The sequence below is a fragment of the Montipora foliosa genome, chromosome 10 (assembly GCF_036669935.1).
Source record: "Montipora foliosa isolate CH-2021 chromosome 10, ASM3666993v2, whole genome shotgun sequence".
In the NCBI taxonomy this organism is placed as follows: Eukaryota; Metazoa; Cnidaria; class Anthozoa; order Scleractinia; family Acroporidae; genus Montipora; species Montipora foliosa.
The window spans coordinates 38885233-38897732 of record NC_090878.1 but is presented as its reverse complement, the minus strand read 5'-3'; the positions used below and the strand labels follow the sequence as shown (position 1 = coordinate 38897732).

Here is a 12500-nt window from a genome sequence, read left to right as displayed (position 1 = left end):
GCGACAATCAAATGTCCGGTTTGCCAGACTTCATTCCAAATTCCCGAAACAGACACCTTCGAGAATTTGCCGTCATCGTTTCATCTCAACCGATTGGTGGATGTTCTGGCTCTAGAAGATGGCAGCGCACAGTCTCAAAGATGCAACAGTTGTGACGAGAACAACACGGCAACATGCTACTGTTTCGTGTGCCAGAGTTTTCTGTGCGTATCTTGTTTTAAAGCTCACCAACGCTTGAAGGCCTCAAGGGGTCATCGCAATGTTTTGATCGACAAACTGCAAGCGCAAGATGTGCAAGATTTGATCCAAAGACCCGTGATGTGTTCACAGCAATATCATGAAGATCAACCCCTCGAATTTTACTGCGAAGACTGTAAAGTTCTGATTTGCCACAAATGTACTGTAGTGAGTCATAATCGACACACCATGACAGACACTAAGAAAGCTGCACAAGAACAAAAGATGCAAATGGTCGATGCTGTGGCCAAAGTGAAAGCGGAAATTGTCAGATATGAGAGTGAAATTAAGAAACAAACTGATCTAAGAAACAAACACAAAATTGAAATTTTGAACGAGGAAAAGAAAATGACAGACACTGTGGAAAAGTTGATTCGTGATTTGCGAGAACACGAGAGGAAAATGAAGGACAAGTTTCGTGAAATTTATGAAGCGAAACAAAAATGTTACGCAACGCGACTGGAAAACTTCGAGCTGATTGCCACCCAGCTGAAAAGCTGCTTGGAACGGTGTCAGAGTATCTTAGAAAGAAACTTCAGCGTCGAAATTCTACAAACAAATCACGCCATCCTCGGACGTTGTAATGAACTCTTAAATGTAAGAAAACCCGATCTTTACAGGTCGCCACATATACATTACTTGGTGGAAAAGAAATTGGATCTTAAGGATCGAGTTGTTGTCTCCAAGACTGATCCTTCAAAGTGCTTAGCTAAAGGTCAAGACAGCAAGGAAGTAGAAAAAAGGAAGGAGACATATTTCGTTATTGTTACAAAGGATTCAGAAGGATTTCAATGTTATCAACAAGATGATAAAATCAAAGTCGACATATTGACTCCAGAAGGTGATCAACTAAAAACAGACATTAAAGACACCAAAGACGGCAAATACACAGTGACATATACACCACAAGCTGCCGGACAACACAGATTAGAGATCCTTGTGAATGGACAGCCGATGACTGGTAGTCCTTGGATTGTTCAGGTTCATCAGCATCAATATCAATTTGCGTTTCAGTTTGGTTCACAAGGGAAGGGACGAGGAGAATTTGATGGCATTAATGGTATTGATGTGATTGATAAAACTGGAACGATTGCTGTTGCAGAAGGGCGGAATAAAAGAATTCACCTGTTGAGCTCTGAAGGAGAGTTTCGAAGGGAGATAAAACTTGATGATGCACCTTGGTCTTTGGCATTTACAGACTCTGGCGACCTGCTGACTTTAGTTCCGGGAAGCAGCAATGAGCTTCGTGTGTTCAGTGAGGAGGGTCACTTCATCAAACACATCAATGATAAACATCTTGATAAACCACTTCGTCTTTCCGTTGCGAGTGATGGTCGTATAATCATAACTAACTGGTTAGACAACAAAATCAATGTCCTCTCCCCTGACGGGAATGACTTGCTCCAATCCTTTAGTGCTCCAGATTGTGATAAATCCCCATTCTACGCTATTTATTACCAAGACAAATTCTTTGTTTCTTATTGCGTTTATGATTGTGTCAAGGTATTTGACAAAACAGGTGTGTATTTACATGACATTGGCTGTAAGGGGTCCAATGATGGCCAGTTTGATGGTCCTCGTGGACTCGTTATTGACAAGTACAACCGACTCATTGTGTGTGATTCAGGTAATCATAGACTGCAACTCTTCACCCTGACCGGCAAGTTTTTGAGTAAAATTGATGGACAGTGTTTCAAAAATGGCTTTCGGCCTTTTTACGTTGCTATAAATGGTGGTGGCAGTCTCACGGTAGCCGACCCACTCAATAGGCGCATATCTGTTTTTCATTAAGATGTGATATATTTTTGCTTTATTAGTATAAGGTTACTGTTTTCTAATCAGTCAACCGACAATAAGGTAATGAATATTGAAAGTGCATTGCATAAGATCTAATAATCTCTGAGCAATGATGTTTTGAAAATTCCACATTTTACAAAGAATATTATGGGATCAGTAGCGCCTTTGTCACTGAAGAATTGATCAGTTTTTGATGCCTAATAACTGGCCCCTTATCAAAGCTAAAAGGCTTAAAATTGGAGGTTTAACTAAAGTTTAACAAGTGCTTTTAGCATTTGAAGTCAATTTGTAAACAGCATGATTGATGCCATGTGTGCAAACTCGTACGTTAACGAAACAAAATGTAAAGAAAGGCAAGATTCCCTTATACCTTTCCAATGAAAAGAGCTACGTACTAGAATCTGCAACTACCCTGTAGGAAAGCAAGAGAAAAACGGGGAAAAGTCCACTGGAAGGAAAACATTAATTTTTAGTTTCAAATGGATAATTTTTGAGGTATTTTGTTTTGTTATCTTTTCTGTAAATTAGGTGTTTGCTTACAATTTGTTCTTAGTGTTTTAAAGGTAGCTATTGTAGGCAGTAATCAACCTCGTTCCGAGGGCGCTTCCTCCCCCTAGTGAAGGAAAAGCCCTGGGGAACAAGGTTAAATACTCTTCTCCATAATTTTCAAGGAATCTCGAAAATTTTGAATAATAACGTAGACTTTAACTTTAACGCCCCAAGAACTTTGGTGAATCTCGGAAACTGTTATTTTTCTTACAATACCTCCTTATCTTGCAATGAAAGACTTAAACCGGTGACGCATAGGTGAAAATTCGTTGGTGAATCTTATTAAGCAAATGTTGAACTGTATATCATTAGAACATTTCACAGGTTGAACGTTGTGGAACGGAAAACGTCATCTCAAAATTTAGCTTTGCACTTTCATAAGTCTTTTGCGATTATTCCATCTCCAGGATCTCGTTCATGATAAATAATGTGCCAAAAAAAATTGGTACAAGGAATTTCAGAGCAAGAATAGGAGGTTTTTACGTTACGTCATCGCCGCCATGTTGTTGGACAAAAAAAAAAGATCTCTCATTAATTAGCTTCTTTTGTTCGTCCAGCAGCAATAGACCTTATTCACGATGGCCACTATGTTGGATTTGCTATTATCATGCAAACTAGCTACACACTTCTGAGGGGGCAAACAACGCATGTTCGAGAGGTTATAACGAACATCTTAGCCACACGGATGATTTGTTTCACGTTCATTGAATGTTTATCACCTAAGTAGTAAAATAGAATGATTACACAAGTTACTTCGATGTTTTTTTCAGTGAAAAATGAGCAGATAAGGAAGTAAAAGTCAAAATGTCAAAGGATATCAAAAGATATAAAATTATTATAAAAGGCACTTAATTCTAAATTCTTAAATGTACTTTTAGCAATGTTATTTTAATATTTCGACAAACCGATTTTCCGCAATTTTCCTTTTTTTCCAATGTTTGCCCCCCAACATAACAGATGGCTAATTTGCATGACAATTTGAAAACCAACATGGCGGCTATCGTGAATAAGGCCTATTGTACATTGCAGCATTGTTATCTGTGCCTCTAGAAATTGGTTGCAAACCACCTATAGAGAATGTAAGATTCGCATTCGAATGCTCCCGTTAAAACCTCAAAATGTCGTTGATAATTAAGCAGAGTACCGCAAACAAATGATGTGCTAACTGATGCGTGCCACATGTGCAGCACGATTATTTTTCCTGTTTAAACCAATGATATTATTGTTTTGTGGCAAATGTTTTGCTTAAGGGCCTGGGGCCTGTTTCTCGAAAGTCCCGAAAACTTTTCGGGCTCGAAAAGTCATTTGTACAACTGCCAACCACTTGTTTTGGAAAGCCGATCTTATATCATGTGTTCATGGTAACAAAGAGAAAAATGACCTTGGAATTTGACTACTCAAATCCTCTCCGTTCTTGAGATACAAAGGGAATTGTGAAACCCGAAAATGGCCCGTAAAGTCTCGGGACCTTCGAGAAACTGGTCCCTGGCCAAACGGGAAATGTTTGCCGTTTAAGGACGTTCGCGCTAATTGTTTGTGCGCAACGTTACTGCGCAGGTAACGCGACTGTAACGCGTCACGCAATACTTCGAGCATTTTTTAAACCTTTGCAAAAACCGTGGACGATACGTCTTGCACAGCGTTGGATCAGAGAAGATCGTGATCAGTCAAAATTGATGAAAAAATATTTATGAAAGTCAAGTAGACTACTGCACGACTGATATTCGCGTTGTTTATCAGTCGTCCACTAGTCTACTTGACTTTGACAAATATTTCTCAAGCCGCGGCATTAGTTAAAATAACATGACGACAAAAACGCCGGGGAAAAAATTCCAGGCCGGAAAAAGAATGGCACATTTATTTCCGAATCATCATAAAACGTTAAAGAGAAGTGAGCGGGAAGATGGAAAAGCTCTGGAAAAGGTAGCTGACCGAGTAGTGGCTGAAAGTTTGGAAAACTCGTGGACGAACCGTTCCGTAAATTTAATGGGGCTGTTTTTTAAAGTGTTTTTATTATCCTACGAACTTAAGTTAATAATGAATGCATGTTTTTGAAGTTCTTTTTCTTTACTTTTCGTGATAATTGAACAGTGTTTTCGTCCTCGTCCGCTTGAATAGTGCGGACCTTGGTGAATCACCCAGCGATTAAATTTCACGAAAACCACACTCCAGAAGATGAGCATAACGGCAATGGAGAGATATTATTCAAAACACCAACCAAATGAAGATGACGCCTGCTTAAAGCTTCGTTGCTATGCTCGAGAAAGTTCTCTTTTTTTAGATAAAAACCTTTCATTCCCGCGGCGATCACGTCTCTCTTGGGTTCCAGTCCTTCCCCGACAGGTCACGCAAAAACGTGACAAACGAAATCTTCCAAGAGCTTTGCAAAATCACATCGATTTTACTCGTTTACGTCATTGGTGACCCCTATTTTTTTAATCATGAATCACTTACTTTACTTAATATCTACAAAATATGATGAAATGAAAAAATTCCCACCATAGTAAGTTATCTTTTTTTAACATTTTCTTTCCTCGTGCCACATTGAATTCCGGTAGTGGTTGCAACCAATAGAGCTTACGAAAACGCTCGTCGAGGATGAACTCTACTGTTTACGACATCCCTAGCGGCATGCAATTATATAAAAATCCCACTCCTAAAAACCTATGCACGGAAACCTTCACTCTAACAGTTTGTTTTTATGATTTTCGATGGATAAGCAGATGAGGCTACATCTCGCTATTATGGCCAATTTCTTGAAATTAAGGCATTTTTCCACTTCCATTTTCTCCGTAACAAAGTCGTTGACCCCCATTTATGACCTAACTCTAGGCGAGAAATGAAGTAAATCTCACCGCAGGAAGATTTTGGCGCCAACGTCCTTAAACAACATCAATCATTTTTTGGTGACCAAACCTGCTGATGTTGAAGTGAGTGGCCAAACGGTTAAAACCTGTTTGATCTAGCTCAGATCAAACTCCACAAGCAAAGAACTATGGGTCACAAATACGTAAACCACACGTGGCGTACAAGCGGGTGAGCAAGCGTGGTACGCATGCGCGGGCCAAACATGTTTGATACAGTTGTCCAAACGAACAAAACTTCCCACATCAAACACGAGAAGAAAAGAAAAATTTTAAGTTGTTTGACGAATGTTTGATGGCCTTCAAATTTTTTCCATCTCGACCAAACACTATCAAACCAAAATACCACAATATTCTTTGTTTGTCCCCCCAAATTTTGCATAAGAATTGAATCCAGTTTCTCTTAGGACTTACCGGACGGTCCCAAGAGAAAACAAAAACCATGCTTATGCAACTTTCCCACACGCAAAACAAACGCATTGAAAGAGGTTTATGCAGGCCGCGCAGTAACGTCAGAGAAGATGCTTTATAGGTTGGTGCCGTGTGACTGAGCTACTTTATTACTCCTGTTTTCGCTTATTCCTACTTTGCGGTTGCTCCTACCTATAAAATATGCCCAATCAAAAGGAAAGGACAACAAAACTTTGGTGAGCACGGCGCTAAATTTTACATTGAAAGGTTAATTTTTATTTCCTTTTTTGTGTTTTATCAGGAGGAAACACTGGATAATCTTGCTTACTTGATGCCTGGTCTGGTCTAACTGCTATATAATAAGTTTTGAGATATTAAAACCACGTAGTATCGACATTTATTTGACTTTTTAAACTTTTGATCTCATCTCTCTCTTTTGTTTTTTTCTTTGGGTGACGTAAAAATCAAGAACTGAGGAAACACGTTCAATTTTGCTTTACCCGAAACATTGATTTACACGCATTTTCCCGCGTTTTGTTTTCAAAATTTTGTTCATGCAGAAATGGTAGAGAATCTTTTGAACGGTCACAAGCAGTCCTAACTAAAGATTCTCAAACGATGTCTTCCTCACTCCTCAGAATCTAAGCAAAGCATCGCAACTATTGCGTCCTCCATGATGGTTTAGGAAAACCATGGATTGGGAGAATCAGGAAGAGAGGACCGTCATTTAGTTGCATCGCTACAATCGGAAAATGTCGTTCCATTTTCAGCGGATCGGTTTCTGGCCGGTCGGTTTAGCTTAATGGTAAGCACCCTGAGTTTTTAGCCGAATTAAAATTTCGGGTTTAAAATGAGTGTTAGTTCGTGATGAAGTGCATTACAATGTGAAAAAAAGCACTCCGTGTCACTCAAAGCGGAAAGTAGCGGGGTTATCCACTCGACCGCACAGAGTCCAGGGATTTCAGTGACGTCACTATTTCAACTGCCCTCATTTTGCGTTGCTTGGCTTCATCATGGATGTTCAACAGCTTTTCAAGAATCTTAAAAAGGAAGCAGAATGCCCATTGTGCATAGAGACTGTCACAAATCCCAAGACATTACCATGTCTTCACTCATTCTGCCTGGAGTGTCTCGACAGACATGCAAACTTCGCAAGGAGACAGCTAAAAGCGACAATCAAATGTCCGGTTTGCCAGACTTCATTCCAAATTCCCGAAACAGACACCTTCGAGAATTTGCCGTCATCGTTTCATCTCAACCGATTGGTGGATGTTCTCGCTTTAGAAGATGGCAGCGTACAGTCTCAAATTTAGTTTTATCAACGGAGTTGATAATGTAAATTGGCCACCGTACAGAAATTCTAAAAGCTGACGTTTCGAGCGTTAGCCCTTCGTCAGAGCGAATCGAAGAATTGTGGGTTACGTGTAGTTTTTGTAGTAGAGTAGGAGCTATGCTATTGGTGGTAACATGGCAACTTGAAAAATAGGAATATATTAGGAATATATTAGTTAAATGGAAAAGCGTTTGTTAATACCGTGAGGATTAAGGGTGCCGATTTGGAAGATGAATTTTTGTTCCAGATTCTTGCGGCTTTCCGTCGTACCAAGATGACGGGAAAGGCCGTATATAGCCATGTGTTTTTTGGAGTGGTTAGGGAGATTAAAATGACAAGCGACTGGTTTAGATGCATCCTTGTCATTCTTCTCAACATCGCGAAGGTGTTCATTCGGCGGCAACTATTACAAACAAATTAATGGTGTAGCGATGAGCACAAGAATGGGACCTAGCTATGTACTGTAGTGAGTCATGATCGACACTCTAAGACAGACACTCAGAAAGCTGCACAAGAACAAAAGATGCAAATGGCCGACGCTGTGGCCAAAGTGAAAGCGGAGACTGTCAGATATGAGAGTGAAATTAAGAAACAAACTGACCTAAGAAACAAACGCAAAATTGAAATTTTGAACGAGGAAAAGAAAATGACAGACACTGTGGAAAAATTGATTCGTGATTTGCGAGAACACGAGAGGAAAATGAAGGATAAGTTTCATGAAATTTATGAAGCGGAACAAAAACATCACGCAACGCGACTGGAAAACTTCGAGCTGATTGCCACCCAGCTGAAAAGCTGCTTGGAACGCTGTCAGAGTATCTTGGAAAGAAACTTCAGCTTTGAAATTCTACAAACAAATCACGCCATTTTCGGACGTTGTAATGAACCGTTAAATGTAAGAAAACCCGATCTTTACATGTAGCCACATAAATTATACATTACTTGGTGGAAAAGAAATTGGATCTTATGGATCGAGTAGTTACCACCAAGACTGATCCCTCAAAGTGCTTAGCTGAAGGTCAAGACAGCAAGGAAGTAAAAGAAAGGAAGGAAACATATTTTGTCATTGTTACAAAGGATTAAGAAGGATTTCAATGTTATCAATAAGATGATAAATCGAAGTCGACATATTGACTCCAGAAGGTGATCAACTAAAAACAGACATTAAAGACACCAAACACGGCAAATACACAATGCTTTGAAAATTCGAAATTTTACAAAGAATATTATGGGATCAGTAGCTCTTTGTCACCCAAGAATTGATGGCCAATAACTGGCTCGTTATCAGAGCTAAAAGGCTTAAAATTGGAGGTTTAACTAACGTTTAACAAGTTCTTTTACCATTTGAAGTCATTTTTAAACAGCATTAACATGGCTTATCAGTCGTGCAGAAGTCTTCGTGAATTTCATAAATACTCTTTAATCAATTTTGACTGAACACGATCTTCTCTTATCCAACGTTGTACAAGACTTAAGCCTGGTTTTTACTAGGGACGGAAGCGCATGAAGCATAAGAGCAGGGCGCTTATACATAGGGCGGTGAAACGGGCAGTCCGCTCTTGGTCCAATGTGTGATGCGGAGAAGGACTGGCACGAGCGCTCCTTCCGCGCTTCCGGTGCAATTAATGGCTGCCAAAAATATCCTCTCGACGAACCGGAAATATAGTTTTCTTTCTTTATTTTTGGGCCACCAGTAGTATATTATTCAAAGGCCTTTTTGATATTTTTGACCCAAAACTCAATACTATTTTTCCTGTTGGAATATAACTCAAGTATTTTCGTCGTAAGCTGCTCAAATTTTAGTGAAGTAAGACTGCGTCGAATGCAGCTATGTCCCGCTTACCGTGACCAAGCCATGTTCCGCTGCTTCTTTTAGGAGTACTCCACGTTACTCCACTCTAAATTTTACATATGTTGAAGATCGACAGCTTTTACATAACATATTAAAAAACCAGCTGGATATATTTGGATATAGCAGCGTTTCAGAACTTCAAACTTGCTCACTTAAAATCGCTCGCGACGAATCGCCAGCCGCAGTCAATTTTACCGACAGTAAAACACTATTTTCAAGATTTCACCCGCTTGGGAAAATCAACAAACAACAAATACGGTTTATTCAGGGCGCTTGTAAGTTCATCTTGATAATTTAAATGAAATAAGAGTAAAGCTTGCTGTCCGAAAAAGTTTGCAAATACACACCCTGCGAGCAGAGCCTCCATTTGTCTTTTTCTTTACTGAGAAGGAGAAAAGTAGGCTCTGCCCGAATCGCGTCAACTCTTTGAAGCCGCCGCAGCCCGAACTTCTGGGCTAGTCAATCTTGTTTTCTCTCGTCAAACCGGTTTTTTCAGTGCAAGCGTCCGTTTAGTGACAAAACCGATGGTTATCATTGAGCCCGCTGTACCATGAAAAACCAAGATGGCGGCGAGATCTGGCATATTAGGCTTGGGTTCGAGACTGTATCCTGGCAACATGCAGCGCATATTCAATAAAGATCTTACTCGATTCATGCAGAGCCTTTCTCGAGAACGCCAAAATCGAGCAAGGAAAGGAAAGGGTGTGCTTGCAGGGTGGCAAATACATGGCTTTGCATGAAAACAACAACACAGAAAAGACACAAGAATTTATGAAAATGTGAAATGCTTTGGAATGTCTTCAAAGATAAGAGTCCACTGCAGTCAATAACAGATCAACGTGTTACCAACTTAAACCTAGTACTTAATTACTTAAAAGCCTGGAAAAAAAGAGCTTCAACAAACATTCCACAGAAGGACAGATGTGTCAGAACACTTCATAACATGGCAAACAATTGATCTCGAGGTAATATATAGACAAGACTTAAAATGGATCACAGCAAAACAATGCGAAACTGATAAGTTATTGTAAATACCATGTCCTTGCCCCGTTAGGTATGACCATGCAAAAAAGTCATACTATTCCATGGCAACTCCTTCATATTTTGTACCAACCGAGGACAAAGCAATGATTCCAGTTCCTTGCAGAATATCCTCCCGTGAGGAAAAGCAATTTGTTGCCTGTCACTACTGCTACGTTTTAATTAAGACTCCCCATCCTCTCCCAAACCCCATATTGTTTTCTTTGCCTTTGTGTAGTTTGGACACAAACAAATAAGCTAACCTGTGGCTGATCAATATGATCACATTTTGTTCCACTGTGTGAAACATAAATAAAATAATTAAAAGCATAAGCCATGGAACATACCCTAAAAAATAACAATGACTGTATTTATTGTTAGGCTTGACTAGCAACACCGCACAGAGACCTTAAAAAATATAGCATGACTATTTCACACTCAAGGATCACAGGCATCTATTTTTGGGGGTCTGAGGGCTTATTTAAAAAAAAAATTGTGGCTGATCTTTAAGCCCTTTTACTCAATCAATTAAATACATTACATATCAATACAGTAACTCTCTGTTTCATATTGTTTTCAAGGTGTCAGTAAAAGGCCTTAATCTACTGAGCATACATACACACCGTGCAATACATACTTAATTGACCGCTCCCCATAGGGGCTTTTCAGGGCCAATGAAACAATCAACGAAACAACAGAACATACATATTCCAGCACTCGGCAAGGTCCCTTTTTGACTTGTGGCTGTTTCTGCTTAGGTGGCCTCATACACCACAAGCCTTTTTGAACACATCACCACCAAGCCGGCCACTCCTGCTGAATAATTTTCAGGGTCAAGTATTTGTTAATCCCTCCTACGTGATTCAGTTTTTCATACATGTACTATCTGGCTGTTTCTGTGATCAAGTTTTTAATTTCACCCAGAGTTTGTTTCATTTGTTAACCTTATTTTGGGGTTGAGAGTTTGCTTGAGTTTGTAAATTTCTCCCCCTCATTCTACAGACAAACCCTCACCATCCACCAACAGTATTCCCCTCATTCACCATTCACCCACAGTATTCCCCTCAAACTACCTGCTAATTAGTGAATGTTTTAGTTAGTGGAGAGAAACCCCTTCTTGTAAGGAGGATTCTTCTATCAACAACAATTAAGAAAGCTACAAAGGTTGCTATGTATTACTATTAAATAACCAATCTTACTTTAAGTTGGACAGTTCATCTTCAATTTAATATGGCTACTTCTTGGGGCACCAGTCACAAATGGTAACATAAGTATTGTTTATTAACCACTGTTTGCAAGACACTATATTTTGGTGCGATATTGTTTCTTGTCGCCTGTTTCCATTATTTTATGTCATCTGTATTTCATACACAAAGTAGATGTTTTTGGCAGACATTCAGACTCCCCTCAGAGGTTTTTGATTCAAATGCTTCACCACTCGGCAAAATTCCAGTCTTATTGATTGAGTTATAGACCCTATAATCCAAAAAATTACATTTATCACTCTTTTGTAAAGGTCATTCAAAAAATGAGGGCGATAGCATTTATGACTTTGTAATATCTTGTCTCATTTTTCCAGTTTAAATTATTTTTTTTAGATTATGCAAATTACAAGATTTGCAATGTCACACAGCGTACACAATGTGGAAGGCAGGACTTTTATTTTCAGATAATTAATGGTAATAGGTAACAATATTTAGCTCTATTTTCTGTTTTGTTTTGAAAATAGCATGTTATCATTTCTGCTTGTGAGAGCTAACCATAAATAGGCTTACCAAATTCTCTTGACACTAACTACACAACTCGTCATACTAACTAGTAAGCTACGATGGTATGTCATTTAGCCTGAGGTGCACTCTGGTCAGCCTGTGTTCAGTAAGCTCTCAATAATGACAATAAACAACATTTTACCCAAATCGTGTGCCAATAATTTCTCTGAACATGACTGATTTCTAAAGCCATAATTAAACTTTGCATAACTATTGTACTCACAGTAAGGCACATAATTAGCTCAATTATCATTCAACTACAGAAAATATTGTGGTAATCATTTGCAGATCTAGAGCTTGAGCTAAGGGTGGGGGGTTGCTTGCCATGCCGGCTTTTCCTCCTGTGGTAAGGTAGTTTTGAGGTAAATGCAAGCATTGTGATTGGTTCTTTCTTGGTTGAGATTTTGCTATGCCGACCATTTCTTTGGAAGCCGTCATAAGCTGTGTAATTTTTGTTATTAAAAAGCCACAAATTCAAGAAACAACCATGGCCCGAGTACCATATGATAAACTACTTTCTAACCAAGCTTGCCCAAGCCATACTGATGAATATTGCACCTTGGTCATTTTTGTATGGACCTCGCTGCGCTCATCTTTAGTTCCACAATGTTCAACCAATATTCCCCAGTATCGCCCTCCAGTTCGGTTAGCAAGAGCTTCATATTTCC

At 39.3% G+C, this 12500-nt stretch overlaps 1 protein-coding gene across 1 annotated transcript in view; it reads left to right on the top strand.

The window, feature by feature from the left end:
* The window catches only part of LOC137972937 (E3 ubiquitin-protein ligase TRIM71-like), a 2175-nt gene extending 147 nt beyond the window's left edge, over positions 1-2028 (top strand). The window contains exon 1 of the mRNA XM_068819625.1: positions 1-2028. This exon is cut by the window's left edge and continues 147 nt beyond it. Within this exon, the coding sequence (XP_068675726.1) occupies positions 1-2028 (2028 nt within the window).
* The last annotated feature ends 10472 nt before the right edge of the window (positions 2029-12500 follow it).